At 50.5% G+C, this 17,889-nt stretch overlaps 2 protein-coding genes across 5 annotated transcripts; one reads left to right on the top strand and one right to left on the bottom strand.

Moving 5' to 3' along the window:
- The first annotated feature begins 161 nt into the window (after positions 1–161).
- On the top strand, positions 162–9,227 carry RBBP4 (RB binding protein 4, chromatin remodeling factor). 2 transcript variants are annotated; one of them, XM_056332718.1, is made up of 12 exons: positions 162–349; positions 1,351–1,495; positions 2,146–2,291; positions 3,621–3,794; positions 4,700–4,815; positions 4,993–5,153; positions 5,281–5,407; positions 5,522–5,599; positions 6,754–6,830; positions 6,955–7,012; positions 7,108–7,218; positions 8,075–9,227. In XM_056332718.1, exons 1-12 carry the CDS (start codon positions 334–336, stop codon positions 8,138–8,140), a joined length of 1,275 nt encoding a protein of 424 aa, XP_056188693.1. In that variant the 5' UTR covers positions 162–333; the 3' UTR covers positions 8,141–9,227. The 2 variants fall into 2 exon arrangements, with proteins under 2 accessions (XP_056188693.1, XP_056188692.1); XM_056332717.1 differs by having other exon boundaries at positions 1,348–1,495.
- A 388-nt stretch (positions 9,228–9,615) lies between these two features.
- On the bottom strand, positions 9,616–16,842 carry SYNC (syncoilin, intermediate filament protein). Of its 3 annotated transcripts, none has more exons than XM_056332708.1 (4): positions 16,696–16,842; positions 12,776–14,150; positions 11,386–11,510; positions 9,616–10,198 (listed from the first exon to the last, which is right to left on the bottom strand). In XM_056332708.1, exons 2-4 carry the CDS (start codon positions 14,141–14,143, stop codon positions 10,135–10,137), a joined length of 1,557 nt encoding a protein of 518 aa, XP_056188683.1. In that variant the 5' UTR covers positions 14,144–14,150; positions 16,696–16,842; the 3' UTR covers positions 9,616–10,134. The 3 variants fall into 3 exon arrangements, with proteins under 3 accessions (XP_056188683.1, XP_056188684.1, XP_056188682.1); XM_056332709.1 differs by lacking the exon at positions 16,696–16,842 and adding an exon at positions 16,586–16,683; XM_056332707.1 differs by lacking the exon at positions 16,696–16,842 and adding an exon at positions 15,557–15,707.
- Between the last annotated feature and the right edge of the window lie 1,047 nt (positions 16,843–17,889).

Here is a 17,889-nt window from a genome sequence, read left to right as displayed (position 1 = left end):
GAGAGCTTCAGCAGCGCCCTCCTCCCCCCGCCTTCCTCCCGGTTGCCCTCCACACGTGACGGCCGAGCGCGCTCGCCTGGTCCCTGGCCCCGCCCCGTGCCTCTCACCCATTGGTGGCCGCGGCCTGGCGGCGGGCGCTGATTGGCCGGGGTTGGCGCGCGAAGGGGTGCGCGGCGCCGGAGCAGCACGCAGCGGGGGCAGGAAACAATAGAGCCGCGGCCGGAGGGGTCTGAGCAGGGAGCGGAGGAGCCGCCCGCCTCGCCCAGCCCAGCCCAGCCCAGCCCAGCCCAGCCCGCCCCGCGCCCCACCGCCGGCCCGCTCCCCCGCCCCGCCATGGCTGACAAGGAAGGTAGGGCCCGCGGCGTGGCGCGGGGTAGGCCCCGCGGCGCGGACTCCTCCGCTCTGGGCTCCGTGAGGCGTGGAGTACCCCCCCCTCCCCCCCCCCCCGTAACGGCTGCTGGTCTGAGGGGAGGGGGGGTGGCTGTGTCGGGGACCGCGGCCTATCGGCCTACCCCGGGCCGCGCCAGTCCCCGCGGGCACGGCCCACCGCCTGCCCTCGCCCCGGGGCCGGGCCGCGCGGGGGAGGCCTGTGGCACGGCGAGGCGCCGCCGCCGGGGGCCGGGTCCCTGCGGCCGCCCTCTTCCCGCCTTCCGATCCGGTTACAGCCGAGCCCCAGGGAGCCAGCCGGTGTCCCGGAGCCGGGGCCGCTGGGCGACTGGCCCGGGGTGAGCGGGGCGGGCCGTGCTCGGCGGGGGCTGCGGGCTGCGGCCTGCCCGGCGCAGACAAAGGGATGTCACCGGCCCCGCTGCCCGGCTCCCGGGGGGCTCCCAGGGCCCGGCCGCGCCCGCAGGGCGGGGGCTGGTGGCAGATGGAGTGAGGAGGCGTGTGGGAGAGCCAGGGCAACGAGGGAGCCTTGGAAAACTGGATTTGGGGGACCAGCAGTTCAAGGCTACACCTAGACCGGTCTGTTTAACAGCAATTGCTGGACCTCCTGCTTTGAAACATCTTTACAATTCTGGCTTTTGCCTCCACGGTACCCCTTGCATCGAGCTTCAGAGTTTTATCATGCTGCCTCTGTTGAGGTGATTAAGTTGGACGCAGTTAACATTAATCCTGAACCAGGATCCAGTGGCAAGCGTTCACATATGCAACAGGATTTTTAATCTTCTAGTAACCACCCCAGTAAAGTAGTCTAACAGCAAACCAGGGTGTGATGCAGTTGGCGCTTTAATCAATTGCCCACTCAGTGTTGCGTATATATTGTAAATATGTTCTTAATACATTCACATAGCTCATACATTCATAAAGGCTAATCAAATGCTTGATTTTTTTTAAAAAAACCTCCAGCAGCCTTTGATGATGCGGTGGAAGAACGTGTAATCAACGAAGAGTATAAAATATGGAAGAAGAATACCCCCTTCCTATATGATTTGGTAATGACCCATGCTTTGGAATGGCCCAGCTTGACTGCTCAGTGGCTTCCTGATGTAACAAGGTAAACTGATTATTTTGCTTTTTTTTAAAAAAAAAAAAAAAAAGAATAATTTAAATCGAGGATCACTTTTTATTAATGTGAGAAGGTATGTGATTCCTGTAAACTTGCCTTGCCAACAGCAAGTTGAGGATTATGAACACTAGAGAGATAATCAGTACAGACAGTTTTAATTTGGGAAAATGTCATCTGTTACTGAGAAGATATTTTCACACATTTGATTTCCATGGTTTTCTTCTTCCAGCTTTAATAAACAAAAACTTACTCAAAAATAAAACTAGATACGGTATCTGTGTAACCACCATTTTGTCCCATGTTTTTATAGCAATGCACTGCTTGCAGTGAATGTTCTTGCACCTCAGAGCTGTACTCGGGAGGAGCTGCTAAGGTCTCTTAAATGAAGGCACTTTCATCCACCACAGGGATGGTGGTCTGTCAAGAGTGTTGTGCTGCAAGAGTTTTAGGTTGAGGTCTTAAATTATGATAAGTGGTTTCCTCTGAAGGAAGCAAGGTTTGTGTTGAAGCAGGAGAGCAGTAAGAACTTCAAAGAGTGTTAATTAGTATAAGAAGCTGTCACCCCAGAATATTGTCATCATCTCAGTATTTTTTTTAAACCCCTTCTTTGTTTCTCATGTAATTCTTCTCCCTTGCAGACCTGAAGGCAAGGATTTCAGTATTCACCGGTTAGTCCTGGGGACCCATACTTCAGATGAACAAAATCATCTCGTGATAGCTAGTGTGCAGTTGCCTAACGATGATGCGCAGTTTGATGCTTCACACTATGATAGTGAGAAAGGAGGTAAGGGACCAAAGATGTGGGCCAGGGGGAGTTTTCACCACTTTTTCCTTCCCTTCTTAATAGAAAATCTGTCTTTTCTTAAAGTTCAGGCAGCAAAGTTCAGCTATTACTTCTAAGCTAGTCAGTTTCTTTTTAAGGGGTACACTTACTTAATAGACAAATACTATGTTTTTGGAATGTATGTGATGTCTTAATAATATAATATAATGATGAAAAAAGAAGGTGGCAGCCTGACTGCAAAAGTGTGTGTGTGTGTGTGTGTGTGAAAACCTCACCCCTCCCTCTTTCTTATCAGGAATTGACGTTGAATTTCATGGAGTACTACTTTCTGGTATTTTTATTGCCACTTTTACATTACATAAACTCTTCCAGTGAGAAAGTCACTTGTGTAAAAGAATATTTTATTTCAGAGGAGTGTAACATTTCAAATGTTCTTCTCTTGTCTGAATTCTGCTGCCTGATTGTTGTGCCAGCCCCTCTTGGATAAGAAAATTACTGTGTTTTGTTCAGCATATCAGGCTTGAATTTGATGCTTTCTGTAATCTTAGTTGGCTGTCAGCATTGCTACAAATTAGGTGTTTCTCATGTTTACTTGGTTGAATCAGTCTTTCTACCTGGTGAAAGTCTGTAACGATCCAGTGTTTGCTCTTCTTTTTGCTAGTAGCCTGGATTGTGCAATTAGTGTTTTGATCTTTGGGCTTCTTAAGAGTTATTCATGAACACAGTGTTGTCTAATAAATTACTTCTGTTCTATTCTAGTATTTATTAAGAATATACTACTCCAATTTAAAAACAAAACAAACAAACCCTCTGTATTTTTGCCAGAACGGTGCTGTGCAATTTTGTGAACTACTAAGTTACTGTGACTTTACTTACAAAGATCAGGTAGCTATAGCAAGTTATATTAGTCTTACTTAACTTAAACGCAGTGCAGCAATTGTGTCTTACCAGAAATTTGTGTATTCTGCGATGCTGATCTGCGTTATATTTGAAAGTGCAGTTACAGCACATCTGTTTCATATGTACAACCCATCTTTGTTCCAGATAAGAGTTTTAGATATGATAAATCTGGGGCTTGAGTTGTTAGATTTGAGATAGTAAAAAATTTTCAGGAAGAAATGGTCTTTAACTTAGCCAAAGTCCTGATATTTTGACGTTACACATACAGACATTTAAAACAACATGCCGTTTCAAAACTGGACTCTTTCAGTTACAGTTGTGATTATCTTTCAGAATAAGTGCTTGGTAGTACCAGTAACTGGGTCTGGGTCTTTGTGTCTTGATCTCAAACTGGCTTTTTATTTACAACTACTAAATTCTTACTTCCAGAGTTTGGAGGCTTTGGATCAGTTAGTGGAAAAATTGAAATTGAAATCAAGATAAATCACGAGGGAGAAGTGAACAGAGCACGTTACATGCCACAGAACCCATGTATCATCGCTACCAAGACTCCATCCAGTGATGTCCTTGTCTTTGATTACACCAAACACCCTTCTAAACCAGGTGTCTGCTTCTTTTTTATGTCTGCGTTTCAGAGATCAGCCAGCCCTTCCTTACAAAGACATTGATGCAGTGAAAAAGAGGTTAAAAAGTTTTGTGGATTGCATATTGTTTGTGATTTTAGGGGAAAGTGGGTATTTAAGTTAAAGGTGTTTGGTAAAAGGTTATTTCATATGAAGTTTAAATGTGGAAAGGTATGCTTTTTACCTTTCTCTGCTTTACTGTGTGGTTTGTCATGTCACTGTATGTGTTGGTATTTGGGATGGTAGAAGGTGGCTTTTTGGAAACTGATTTGCTGGGTAGCTGAGCTGTTGTCCTGATACCCTGTAAGGGTATTAATGGTCATTTATTGATGAACTCATCAAGACTATAGAGTAACTAGCCTTCCCACTTGAGGGGGGGATCAGAAGTGCCTTTCTTGCTTCAAAGTGCAGTTGGAGATGATGAGAGAAAGAAAAATAACATCCCAGCAGAGCATTCAGGAAGAGTTTGTTGAGCAGTATCTGAGATGAGCTGCTATTCTTCCGACCAGCTAGACCAGGTGACTCCTGCCAAAGCATGGAGGTGGCTGCTGGACTTCTTTAACTCTTCAGCAGCTACTGTAATGCTTGTTTAGAGCGGACCACTGCTAGGCCATCCAGCCAAAAAAAAAAAAGGGGGGAAGCTTGGAAAAACCTGCAATGTGCTTTTTATTAAGCTAAGAAGACAGACTGCTCTGTGTTGTCTCAGAGCATTGTTTTAAAGAGGAGATTCTTCAGTCAGGGAAAACGCTTTGACATTTTCAATAGAATCCTCCTCTAACCTTTTGAGCAAGGTTTAGTAGAGCACAGTAAAACTTAATGCCAGCTATTCCAGGATGTGCTGGAAATGATACTGGGCACTGGAGTTCTTACGGCACCTCTTTACAGACCCTTCTGGAGAGTGTAACCCTGATCTGCGTCTTCGTGGACACCAGAAGGAAGGTTATGGGCTGTCATGGAACCCAAACCTGAGTGGGCATTTGCTTAGTGCTTCTGATGATCATGTGAGTACTTTAAATATAGCTGGGGTACAATCTGCACTTTCCGTCCCTTGGCAAAGGTAAAAAAGACTTTTTTCTTCTTTTTTTTTTTTTTTTTTTTTTTTTTTTTTTTTGAGGGGGAGGAGGTAGGGGAGGTAGAGAGTGTCCAAAGATGCAGTTTTTAATTTATTTTTTTTTAAGACCATTTGCTTGTGGGACATCAGTGCTGTTCCAAAAGAAGGCAAAGTAGTGGATGCAAAGACCATCTTCACAGGGCATACAGCAGTAGTGGAAGATGTATCTTGGCACCTGCTCCATGAATCTCTTTTTGGATCTGTTGCTGATGATCAGAAGCTCATGATGTAAGTGGGGTGACAACGTCTTCAGAAACTGAGTGTTTCTGTCCCTCTTGCTTTCCTGTCTCCTTTTCAGTCCCTCGGTAAAATGGGATGTAAACCTTTGTTTCAATTCCTTGTTTTCCCTTTACAGTTGGGATACTCGGTCAAACAACACCTCCAAACCTAGCCACTCGGTGGATGCTCACACAGCTGAAGTCAACTGCCTCTCTTTCAATCCCTATAGTGAGTTTATCCTGGCTACAGGATCAGCTGATAAGGTATCTTGATAATCTACCTTGAACTTGGGAAATGCTTGTTTAGTTTTTGACATGTAAGTGTGGATGTATGTATTAGTTACTTAAACAAAGTGTTTGGTTGGGTTTTTTTCCTAGACTGTTGCTCTATGGGACTTGAGGAACCTAAAACTGAAGTTGCACTCCTTTGAATCACATAAAGATGAAATATTTCAGGTATAATAAAGTGTCTTTTTCCTTTTATGCACACAGGCTTAGTTCTAACTTAGCTGTCCTGGAAAAAATGAAAAATATTCTCTTCCACTGTATGTTTTCATTGAATGTACTTGCACTTAAAAACTCATCTATTCTTCTCTCTCATCTGCTTATAATTTTCTGGCTTATTGTTGTGGAGCTGTGTAGCGCTCAGTGTGGGGTAGAGCTCCAGTACAGATAAGAGTACTTGTCCAGAAAGCCAGGGCAGACTGTAACAAAGAAATGGTCGAGAGCTTTAACCACAACAGAAGGGTGAAATGCTAGCAGTACACCGTAAATGTAAATTATTCATGGCCGCAGACTGAAGCAGGGAGGCACAGTGAAATGGCTGCAGTGTTTTCATCTTCTCGCTTGGTCCTGTAGGAAGGCTTTAGCCAGTACCCATTAAAGGGGATCACCGGAACATCCTGTGACAACCAACAATGGCTAATTTTGCTGGTGTAAATATAGAATGTAACATCATGGGTAGCATGTGCTCAGCAGATACAATATTTCCATCTCCAGCTCGTGCCTTACTCAGAAGAAAAATATGTGGAATTTTTTTCGTAGAAGGATTACTAGTTAAGACTGTAGTTACCTCTAAATAAAATTACACATGGAATCCTGAAATGTCAGGTTAGTGTGCAGAATTATGTGTTCTCTTTCTAATCCTGTGATCCTATTAAGTGGTATCTTTTGGAGATTTATCTCCAGCACAAGTAGTAAATGTGAGCTTTTGGGCAGCTTATGCTTAATTACAGTGATTTCCTTTCATGTGTAAAGTGTACCTACCACTTAAGGAATCCATAGTTTATATTTGTGCAATCCTTTTTAAGGTAAGGAGCAGCTAATAGCTCTGAGAGTTGTTTGCACTTCATAACTTGTGGTCGCTGTTAGAGGAAAGGTTACATTTGGTACCGTTTTGGTGCTCAAATGCCTTGTTCCATGTGTGAATGTTTACAAACCTACCTCCTATGTTAGGATGTTATTGGGTGTACTCATATTTCCAGTTATTATCAATTTGAATTCTCGTAGAGCTTTTGTGATACAAAATAAAGTGGTGTTTGTTGTGAACGTCAGTCACGTTACAGCTTCTTAAAACTTAACTTCCTTTCTAAATTCATCCTTGTCTGTAGGTTCAGTGGTCTCCCCATAATGAAACTATATTGGCCTCCAGTGGCACTGACCGCAGGCTAAATGTCTGGGACTTGAGGTAAATCCCAAATCAGTCACCTTGTCCTGACAAAATGTTAATGATGAATGGCATTGCACTTCAAAAAACAAACCACCCCCAACCTTTTCATTTTTCCTGTCTTTTTTTTTTTTTTTTTTAACAGTAAAATTGGAGAAGAGCAGTCCCCTGAAGATGCTGAGGACGGTCCCCCGGAGCTGTTGGTAAGTCTTTTGAATCTCATTGATTGCTTTGGCCTATTATTCATCTGTGCGATGTAGATTTGAAAACATTCCCCTTTTTGTTTCCCCTATACTAGTTTATTCATGGTGGTCATACTGCAAAGATCTCTGATTTCTCCTGGAATCCAAATGAACCCTGGGTAATTTGTTCTGTATCAGAAGATAATATCATGCAAGTCTGGCAAATGGTAAGTTGTTTGGGAAGGTGCAGGAAGTGGCAGATAAGAGATAGTGTTGAACTGCCTGTATTTCAGCATTCCTGCTTTTATTTACAGCTCTCAGAATTCACTCTGTAGCGCTGCTGAAATCTCAAAGGGATAGTGAAATGTGCTTTAAGTTTGGTTGAGACAGTGGTTTACAAATACTCAGAAACTGTTTTGTGTTTCTCAGGATTTAAAAAAAGGAAAATACAAGTGCAGAAGCAAATTTTGCCCTGTGTTTGAAGGAAAACTGTGTGTGAGAACCAGAGATGAGATTGAGGTTTCTGTTAGTTACTGTCTTAAAGAATAAAATCTTTGCAAATGACGTTAACGTCCTCCTCAAGATAGAGCAAGGTGGTTGTGAACAGGAAAAATTTGCTGGCCCTAAATTACCAACTGTTGAAGGTTTTAGAAAACCATCTTGTATTGTTTGAATAACCCTTGAAAGACCATATTCCTAATTTTTGGATAAATTGGTTCACAGGGGCTTTGTTTTTAGCAACCTTCTGTATGGTCCTTTTGGAAGGAGCTGCTGCTAAGCAGAGGATCTACTAAATATATAGAATGGGTCTGTTAATTGAAGCAAATCTTGCAGTGATCTCTTAACAAGGCACATTTCCATAAGCTACAGTAACTTACAGGGTACTTGATAAATGTTTTGGAGACATGGCTGTTACGAAAAACATTTGTGATGCTGCTTTAATGTTAAATGGCCTTGAGGGATCAGGGATGGGTGATACCTATCTGCCGGTGCAAACTGCCAGAACCTTTTGAAGTGTGTGGATGGAATCCCGTTCGGTGTGGTGGTAAATGCTTCTTCAGTTCCTCCATTTCTGTCTCGCAGGCGGAGAACATCTATAACGATGAAGACCCTGAAGGAAGTGTGGATCCAGAAGGTCAAGGATCCTAGATGAGGACCTTTTCCTGTTTTTAGTCTTTTTTTTTTTTTTTTCCCTTTTCTTCCCTCTCAACCCTAATATTGACTTAACACTGGTTTTGAGACACACGTAGACTTTGTGTTCAGCCATCCTTCTGTAGATACCATCAACAGGCTTTTTAACCCAGACAGTGAGTGCTCCTTCAGAAAAGGGCTTAGCCCAACTCAGCTGGTAACCATGCTGTAGCTCCTTGGGTCAGATTTCCTACAGCACCCCTCTTGCGTATAGGGCTGGCTGTCCCATTTTAGTTGCCTTCATCACACAGAGCAAATTTGGTTTTGCTGGGTTTTCTTCTGCCTTTTAGCTTGCTACAGCTGTGGGCTTTTGCCTGATTTAAACAAAAGTTACAATAGGTAGAGCTGCCGGAGTATGCTTGAGCCAACGGAGATGATACAAGTGTTAATCCACTGGCAGTTCAGAAATGGTGTGTGGAAGGTCTTGTCCTCTTCAGTGCAGCTCAGAAGTCTTGGGATTCCTTTAGTTAATCTGTTACCTTGATTTTTCTGCCTCTGCAGATAAAACACAGACTTGCAGATTCTGACTTGAACTGAAGTCAAGAAATCAAATTATTTTTTTTTTTTTGTCTCTACTAGTAATTCTGGGTTTTCCATTCCTTCCTTCCTTTCTTCCTTTCCCTTTTCTCCTGTCTGCTGGGCAACAGCGTTTTCAATTCCTTAGCTATTCCTGCAGAGCATCGTTCACCTTCCATGTATTTTGCTCTATTGTGTGTTTCTTGAGCTGTGTTTTCACATATATTTCTTTCCTTTCTGTGAAATGGTTTTTAAAACTTGGAGCCACCAAGTTGTAAAGTTGTATGTTTTTACCAACTGATGTACCACAGATGGCATGCTGGTAACCTAAAACAGCATTGGTAGCTGGTCTATGTAAAGCAAATTCAATGTGGATGAACTATTTTTTTTAGGAGTTAGTCCTTGACCACTAGTTCCTGCACATCTTCCACTAGGGTGTCCTGTTCCACCAGCAACCTGTTACTCTCCGTGCTCCTCATGACTAATTGCGTGTAAGTGCTTCAGATGGAATAAATTTTTTCTACGTAAATGCTGTGTAGCTTTGTGATTTATTTAATATTTTTTTTTTGTCTCAAAAGCAAAGTGTACCTCTTCAGAAAGCAGAGGAAGTAGTCCCTAGCCATGCGTGCCCTCGAGACTAGGTGTTGCTATAGGTATTGCTTAGTTTGTAACACGTGGACACTTCTCCCCCTCTTGTTTCTGCCACTTTCTTTGAAATGCGTAAATGAGTACGCAATATCCGAGCAGTCAAGACCGCTCTGAAGCATTCTGAAGTGTGCTGAGCTCTGGATTTAGCCCTGGCCATTGAATTGTATTTTTTAGTCTGGAGCGCGAACAGTTTGACACCCTAAAAGTACCTTAATTTGACACACAAGCTTCTTGTTTTCACTTTGAGAGACAGCTTTGAGAAGTGAGAGGATCCTTAAACTCCAACCTTTATTTTCAGTGTGAGACTTTTATATAATAAAGTGGAAACCTATTACCCACAAACGAGTTTCTGTGGCCCGCAGTGGAGCATGTCACAATACAGCAGAGACCCTTGAAATACAAAAGAGAACCCTGTTAAAAGGATAAAGCTTCTCTTGCATGTAAACTTTAAAAACCAAACACCCTAACACTGGCTTCCAGAACAATGCTTTCTGGGAAAGGCTGATACAATCCACCTATGGAACAAGACGGGATACGTTTTTCCGAACACAGCAAAACATAAATCTGTTATTCTTCATACATGTCCGTTGTTCAGTGCAAGTTATTTTTCTCTGCTCCTCCGTGGAAAAGCAGTTTTACTACACAATCAACAGCAGCGCCTTCAGAAATAACACAGGAGCAAAGGGAGCGTCTGGTATTCCTGACTTTGGGCAGCTGCTGCACATCAGGTAGGATAAGCAGCAAGAGGAGACGTTCCCCTGCAGATAAAGAAGCAAAGCCTGTTGCTCCTAACAGTCCTGCTCTGCTTTTTCTTCCGATTTGCAAAGGTGTCCGTAGATTTCTAAGCAGCTCCTGTATGGGTAGAAAGTAAAATTTCAGCTACTGAATATTTCTGTAAGGTGCTATGGCTGGAGAAAATGGGGAAGGGGGATGGATGCAGTTTCTGAAAAACATTTTTACAGTATGGATGAAAAGTAATTAAACTGGCTCAGTCTGCGGTCTTGTGAGCGTGCGGCCCTAGCTCTTGGCAAACCTGGGATCCTTGGCAAACGCACCAGCTTTAACAGAAGGGAATGTAATTTTTGGTGTGAGCTACGGGAGGAGGCAGCTGGGAGCCGCGCTTAACTCTGAGGCAGCCGGTGCAAATGTGGAACCCAACGAGGTGTCCCAACACACGAGAAGCTGCACACGCTATCGCTTCCACGTGCAACGTGTCGATGGCCAGGAGTTATGAGACTGCGCTGCTGCGCCCAGGCTTGTGTCGGTCTGTGATCTAGAAGGATCCCAAGCAGCAAAGACGTGGTGGTATTGGGATCTGGTCTGAGTGCAGTTACTCTCGTTAATACATCTTGGAGTGGCTGGTGACGAGCTGGAACAGAGCTCTCCTGCCCTGTGCTAAGGTCTCAGATAAAAGCCAACGGGACCTGTTTGTGGTAGGGAATATCCTCCCATGGTGTGCTGGCATGGGGAGGTTTGAGTGAGGAGGGGGAGAAAAGGACACTAAAGTAGCAGTGAAGCTACAGAAGATGGTTAAGTGTGTGTGTAGAGCTGAGACAGGAGTGATACAGAACTGCCAAGTTTGGGAGGAAAATAGGCCACAAACTTACCGACGTTTTCTGGGGCTTTAAAACACCCCATGTAATGAAGAGCTGAGTGAAAGCGGCACCAGAGTGACCAGGAGGAGAGCGTTCTCTCCCAGCCAACAGCATCCACAAGTTCCCCAAACCTAAGCCTCAGCTCCTTCCCACCCATTTTTAAGGAAACCAGCACTTCAGGCTGCCACACCTGCTTCTTGAAAAGCAGCCTCCACTCCTCTGCCGTACAGGAATTTCCATAAATCCCTATTTGCTCTTTGGTAAAGGGTCTGGAGTTCCCACTGTGCTGCCCCACCAGACCCCTTGCTCACACACAGGCCACATGCCCCCAAACCAGGAGAAGCCCACGGTGCTGACAGCAGTGTGACCACTGCTCAGCACCCCAACCTCTTCACCATCCTCCTCCCAGCCCCTCCGCACCGCCGGGATGAGACACAAACGGACTTGTAGATAGAGAGCTCCCGGTGGAGGCTGGTCCTCAGCTCCTCCAGTTCCTGATTCTTGCGCTGCTGGAGCTGGACCCCGTTCTTCAGCTCCTTCAGCCTGTCTTCCAGCTCCTCCACCTGCTCCTGGGGAATAAGAGACACGAGCGGATTAGCTGGAGGAGGAAGGCTGCCTCCGTGCCTGCGCTCCACCACTGCCCACGCTCCCGTCGGGATCAGCCGATCGGTGGTGTTGGTCTGGGCAAGCCGTGGGCTGGCCAACTGCCGTCTGCAAAAACCTCTGCCCAAAAGCTTTGCTTTATTCCCAGGGTGGGAGCCTGGGCTGGGCTGTGATGCGCTGGGTCCTCACGCTTCGCTCGGCTTGTTGCTTTTGTCCCCTAGACTACTTGGGGGGTGTTTTGAGAAGCTGTCAGAACTATATAAACCTATGAGTCAGGAGAAGATAATGAAGGAATTTGGGTGAAAGAAAACGTGGAGAGATGCCTCAGAGTCCCGTCCTCCAAGGGGGATTGCACCCTGAAACCCAAGACAAGCAGTTTTGCAGGGGCTGGTGACCCGGTGCCCAGCTCAGGGGGGAGCAGAAGTGATGGAGGGGACACACACCAGCTTCCAGAAGCTGCTCAGAGCCAGGCTGGGAGGAGGCAGCGATTACGAGCCGAGAACAGGGAGTGTTGAAACGGGAGAGATTAATCGTGGAGCCTCTTTGCCAAATGTGCTCTTGCAGATATTGAATTGCCTTGTCCCTCAGGACACTGCTGGGAGGGATGCCTGGCGCAGCCAGAAATAACCTTCTGGGGAGGCAGCCCGGCCCCTGGGCTGTGGGTGCAGGGGGTGAGACCCCTCCTGGCATTGGGAAGGGCAGGATCTGCCCTGGCAGCACTGGGCTTTTAAAGAAAAGCCACCTTTATTTAAAACTGGCTTTCCCAAGCCCCCCAGCTCAGCCCCGTGCTAGTACAAGCTGTGGGAAACCCACCTGTGCTCAGCAGCATCGCTCAGCTCTGCCGCCGGCCACCTCTGGGAAGGAAACCCCCGTCTCCTCTGCCTCATCCCTGCTTGCTGGGGCCATTTCCAAGGGATGGGTCAAAACCAAGTGAGAAGATAATCAGGAGAAACCTTTTTTCCCCAGCAGCTCATGGGGTGAAGCCCCAGCACTCTCCCACCGCATCCCTCCAACCCTGGGTTTGCCCCGCACCCAGGGGCTGCTGCTTCGCCTGGCCCGCGCCAAGGCAGGGGATGCTTTTGGCTTCAACCAGCAGGAGATATTCCACCTCCTCCCCCTCCTCCCCCACCCCACGAGCAAAACCTTCAGCATCCATGTTTCACCAGCTGCAAAGAATGACTCCCGCTCTCTAAACGAGGGGGGGTGAGGGGTGCCCAGCCGGGGCACGTACCCGGTACTGCCCGACCTCTTCATCCCGCTTCTGCTTGACGAGGATGATCTGCTCCTCCAGGCTGCGGTTCTGCAGCCGCAGCCGGCTGACCTCCCCCTGCAAGGGCCGCAGGGCTTCCTTCATGCCCTGGATCTCCCCCTGCATCTCCTGCAGCGCCTTCGCCCCCGCCTCGCGTCTCTCCAGCAGCCGCAGCAGCTGGGGCTCGTAGTGCTCCTCCAGACCCCGCCGGCTCTCCGCCACGAAGCTCTCGAACTCCATGGAGAGCCGGCGGCTCTCCTGCAGGTACAGGTTATCCTGGCGAGACGGCGGAGCCTCCAGCCGTTGCTTCAAAACCTCCTTCTCCTTCTCACAGGTCTCCTTCAGGCGGGACAGTTCGCCCGAGAGCTGCCCAGCCTGGGTCTCCAGCTCCCCCCGGTAAGCGGTGTGCTGGGAGAGGTCGTGCCGCCGGCTCTCCAGCTGGTACTGGCAAGCCACGCACTCCTTGGTCACCTTGAACAGCTTCTGCTTGATCTGCCGGATCTCATCCTTCAGGTTGTCCCTCTCCAGCTCCACTTTGGCCAGCAGCCGACAGGCTGCCTGGATCTCCTCGTGGGCATGGCGGATCTCCTGCAGCGCCGGCTCCCGGAGCTGGCCCAGCTCCACGATCAGGCTGTCTCGCTCCTTCTCCAGCTGCTCGACGGCTTCGATGCACTCTTGGAAGTAATTCCCCAGCTCTTCCAGCGTCAGGCACTGGTGCTCCGTGCCATCCACGTCCAGGGGGCCGCCTGCCCCCTCTGCATCCATGTCCAGTGGGATCCCTGTCCTGTCTGTGTCCGTGTCGGCTGGGATCCCTACCCTCTCTGCATCCATGTCCAGTGGGATCCCTGTCCCATCTGTGTCCATGTCCAGTGGGATCCCTGCTCCATCTGTGTCCACATCCAGTGGGATCCCTGCCCCGTCCACATCTAGTGGGATCTCTACTCCACCTGCATGCACGTTCAGCGGGACCCCTGTCCCTCCTGCATCCATGTCCAGCGGGATCCCTGCTGCGTCCACATCCAGCGGGATCCCTATTTCATCTACATCCACATCCAGCGGGATTCCTGCCACATCCACGTCCAACGGGATCCCAGCCCCGGCTGCATCCTTGCCCAGCTGGGGATTTGACATGTTTAGCTCCGAGGAAGTGTCCCTGCCACCTGCCTGCAGCTCCTGGCAGGTGTCTGAGTTGCCCGTGCATGGGGGTGTCACCCGCAACCCCCCTGCTGGGTCTGATGGGCTGTGTGCCAGGTCCGGGCGTGGAGCAGCTCCTGCAGCCGCTCCCTGTGGGGCTGAGGATGCTCCGGCTTCATCCAGCTGCAGCTCCAGAGGGGGCTCGGGCTCTGCCATCAGGTCCCTGGAAAGGAGAGCAGATGTGAATCAGAGCAACGAGTGTAACAGGTCTCAGCCCTTCCCCTCTGCCCTGTGGGATGCGGGTGCCCTGCAGCAGGCTGAGCTGAGGGTGCTCTGGCTATGGCCCTGCTGCTGTGACTGTCCCCATGTCACCCACAGGCTGCGCAAACCAGGCAGGACCGTGCTGGCGTGCTTGGATGACAGCTTGGACCCAAACTGTCGTCTTTGGCATGGGCCAAAACAAGGGAAGAAAATCCTCTTGAAGTGACTGACTGCACGGAGAAAGAGCGAGGGATGCGAACCCGGACCCCAAAAATGAGAGGTGCTTCAGTGCCGACGGGAACTGCCACCATGTCACAGCTGATCTCCCCCAGTGGCACCTCTGTGGGCGCTCCCAGGAAAACTTGCCGGGATTTTAGCATAACCTCATGGCAAGGGAATGTGCTGCTAAAGCGCAGGCTGGCTCCAAGACGGCAGAGATGGAGTAAAGCACCGCAGTCACCACATCCGAGTGAGCGGCAGGGATGGAGTAAAGCACTGCAGGCACGCATCCGAGCAAGCGGCAGCTTCCACAGCAGGAGCACTCCGCTTTGCAGAGTCATCCGATCCTGTCATTGTCCCCAGCCCCGACACCTGCAGCTGCCACCACCAACCACCCGCGTCTGACATTCACCGGGCACTATTTGGGGTAGGATGGAGAGGATAACCCGCAGGGATGAGCCGGGGCTGTTCCTGCTGCTTCCAGGAGCCGGGGCCGGTGGCTTGGGTGGGAGGATGCTCTCACCTCCCGGCCACGCTGCTGAGCTCCTGTCTAGTCATCCCCCAAGGAATGAGCGCAGACTGGCACAGCCCTCAGCTCGCAGCAACGGCTCGATGGAAAGAACTGATTTTCACCGATACTTTCTCTCCTAATAAGGGAGTTTTCGGCAGCGATGACACATCGCAGCCTCCACGGACCCAACGGCCCGGTGGCTGGAGAGGGGCAGCGCCTGGAAAGGTGGGGAAAGGGCTCCGCTTTGGTTTTCCTTGCCCTCCTCCAGCGCCAGCACTTATTAATTCTCCAACTTCTCAGCTCTGCTTTGCATCAGCAGGGTGGGAGGGGAGGGCAGGTGTCCCACCTTGGCAGGTGGGGTGTGGGGGCTTGCTCCCACCCACCGCCCTTTGTCCCAGTGCCCCCCAGCATTCCCGGGTCCCCCCAGAGGGGCTTTCCCCGCCTAGTCACTCCTGAGGGTCCAGGGATGCTCCCCAGGTGCCAAACCTCAGATCCCCCCACCCCACCCCTGCACCCCAGGCTTTGGCAGCTCTCTCACCTGCCCTATGCCCCCCACCTCACCGAGGATCCCGCGCCCATGGGACTCCCTCCCCGGTGGATACCAGCCTCTTCTTTGCTCACCCTGGGTGGGCTCTTACCTTCCTCCCCTGGAGCCCAGCGCCTCCGGCTCTGCGCTGCACATGGGCTTTGCATGGGGCGGGGGGCAGTTATTAATAAACAGGGCTGGAAATCAGACTCCCCGGAGCAGCCGCTTCACCCAGCCACCGCCTGCAGTGCCAGCTGCGGGCGGCTGCCTCCCTCCGCCCCGGAGAGGAGGAGGAGGAGGAGGAGGAGGAGGAGGAGGAGGAGGAGGAGGAGGAGGGGGAGGTGGAGGAGGAGGGCGGGGAAGGCCAAGCTGCCTGCATCCCTGGCAGAGGCAGCCTCAAGGGCTGGCTGCAGCCAGCCTGCATCCCTGGGGAGCATCCCCCCGCAGCCCCCCACCCCACTCCGGCTGTTCCCACCCGTGATTTATGGTGGAGGTTTGTGTTTTGCCCCCTCCAATCCGTCCCTTCCCACCGCACTGGTGGCTCCTTCCTGGGAGCTGAGGGGCCCCATCCTGCCAGGGTCCTGGGCAGGATGCAGGGGGCTGGGATGGGGACGGGGGGTGCCGGGGAGGGGGCTGTGTGGGGTTCGCCTGCGACACGGGCGGCTAGAAGGGGAAATTCTGGAGGATGCAGCACATGGCCGCCCAGTGCTGTGGCCTCATCCTGTGCACGGAGCAGGGTGCTGAAGGGTGCTGGCAGCACGGCACTGCCCTCCCCTTGGTATTTATTAAAGTATATTAATGTATTAAATACCAATATCTCAGGATTCTTTAGATGCCCCAGGTGGGCCCCACCAACACCCCAGTCATGGAAGAGCGCAGCCACTGCTTCCCCTTCCAGCCATGCCCTCCCTGCCCCCCCTTTCCGCCCGTTCTGGGGGTGAAGGGGGTGACATTTTGCTCTGCCAAGCCCCATGGTGTCTGTGGCACTGCCGCTGCTGCCCTCGCTGCCCACAGATGTGGTTTCCCACCTCTGCTCACCCGCCGGCCACAGGTTGCCCATCCCCACCCTCCCCCGCCATGGCATCCTACCCCACCCCTCCAGCACTTACATCTTTAACATATATTCATATAAAATACATACTTTAGCTATATCACCACATTGGCACGGGTGCAACAGCACGAGGGCACGGCATGGCCAGTGGGTGCTTGGCCTGGCCACCCCCCCACGGTATTAGAGCCAAGCGAGCCTACCTCTGCCAGGGCCCGATCCTGCCCGCTGCCGCGCCCCAGGAAGCCGGTACTCGCTGCTCAGGAAGTCACCAGCTTACGTACCCCAAAATCGCCCAGCAACGCACGCCACAGCTTGCAACATCGCCTAGTGCCACCCTGTCCCCGCGTCACTGACACCGTCACTGTCACCTTGCCCGTGCCTTGCACGCTGCCCGACTGCCGAAACCAGGTTTAAAATAACTGCGCTTGTCCATCTCCTGGGAACAGAGCTTTAAAAGGAAAAGGGAGATTTGGGTGGATTTTTTTTTTTCTTCTTTTTTTTTTTTTTTCCACCCTGTTGCTTTTTTCAGCATGACACACCTTCTTTTTCTCTATATTTTTTTTTTCCATGGAGTGCCTCTGTTTGTGCCGAGACTTTTGACTCAATAGGAGAGGAATGCTGTTAATTCGCACAAGTTGCGCGTATAAATATATATCAAGAGCGAAACTGCCAAGGGGGAGAAACCTGCAGGTTGGGGGGGGGCTGGGACCAACAATCCCTTGTAGGGGATGGGGGGATGATGGCAGCAGCGTGGCCAAGCCCCGGCTGGGCTGGATGCGATGAGCTGCCAAGGGCAGGGTGGGGATTGAGGAGCCTCAGCTGTTCCCGGTAAGTGGATACCCCGGCCCTGGCCCCGGCGTGGGGATGTTTTGTGGATATAACCAGGCAACGGTCAGCTCTGGTGTCGGCAGCCGGACCCCGGTGCGCTCGGCAGAGCCCGGCCGGCCGCAGGCACACGCCAAGTCCGGACGTTGCCTATGAAGCGACGTGGACTTTGGTCCGGTAAACAGAGCTGGCGGGGAGTTATCGGCGGCGCTGCCGGAGGGGAAAGCAAAAGGCAGGAGCGTATGTAAGAGATGAAATGTTGTGGCTGGTGGAATAAATGGTGGTGGCTCCAGTCGCTGCCCTGCCCCACCACCCCGGCACGGAGCCGGTGAGCGGCAGACGGGGCCGTGGGGGCAATGAGCAGCAGTGGGTTGCTTTGCCTCCGTGGCGCTGGTGGCACCAGCCCATTTCCCAGTGGATTTTTCCTTCCCGTCACGCATGGCAGACCTGCCCCAAGGGCAGGGACAGAGCTGGCACTGCGGCCTCACCGCCCTGGCACCACCATCTGGGCACGGCCACCCTGGCACCGCCGCGGCAGCCCTGTCCCTGTCCCCATGCTGTTCCCCACA

This window comes from Falco biarmicus, chromosome 3 (genome assembly GCF_023638135.1).
Source record: "Falco biarmicus isolate bFalBia1 chromosome 3, bFalBia1.pri, whole genome shotgun sequence".
Classification (NCBI taxonomy): Eukaryota; Metazoa; Chordata; class Aves; order Falconiformes; family Falconidae; genus Falco; species Falco biarmicus.
This window is presented reverse-complemented; position numbering and strand designations above follow the sequence as displayed.

Bases quoted from the DNA above. Each gene is read 5' to 3' on its own strand.
- RBBP4 (XM_056332717.1), top strand. The intron at 5,408-5,521 runs GTATCTTGATAA...TTTTTTTCCTAG, and splicing joins CTACAGGATCAGCTGATAAG to ACTGTTGCTCTATGGGACTT. The intron at 6,831-6,954 runs GTAAATCCCAAA...TTTTTTTAACAG, and splicing joins CTAAATGTCTGGGACTTGAG to TAAAATTGGAGAAGAGCAGT.
- SYNC (XM_056332707.1), bottom strand. From the start codon at position 15,600: ATGTGCAGCGCAGAGCCGGAGGCGCTGGGCTCCAGGGGAGGAAG. The intron at 14,151-15,556 runs GTAAGAGCCCAC...TCTCCTTTCCAG, and splicing joins CTGGGCTCCAGGGGAGGAAG to GGACCTGATGGCAGAGCCCG. The intron at 11,511-12,775 runs GTACGTGCCCCG...CTTATTCCCCAG, and splicing joins AAGAGGTCGGGCAGTACCGG to GAGCAGGTGGAGGAGCTGGA.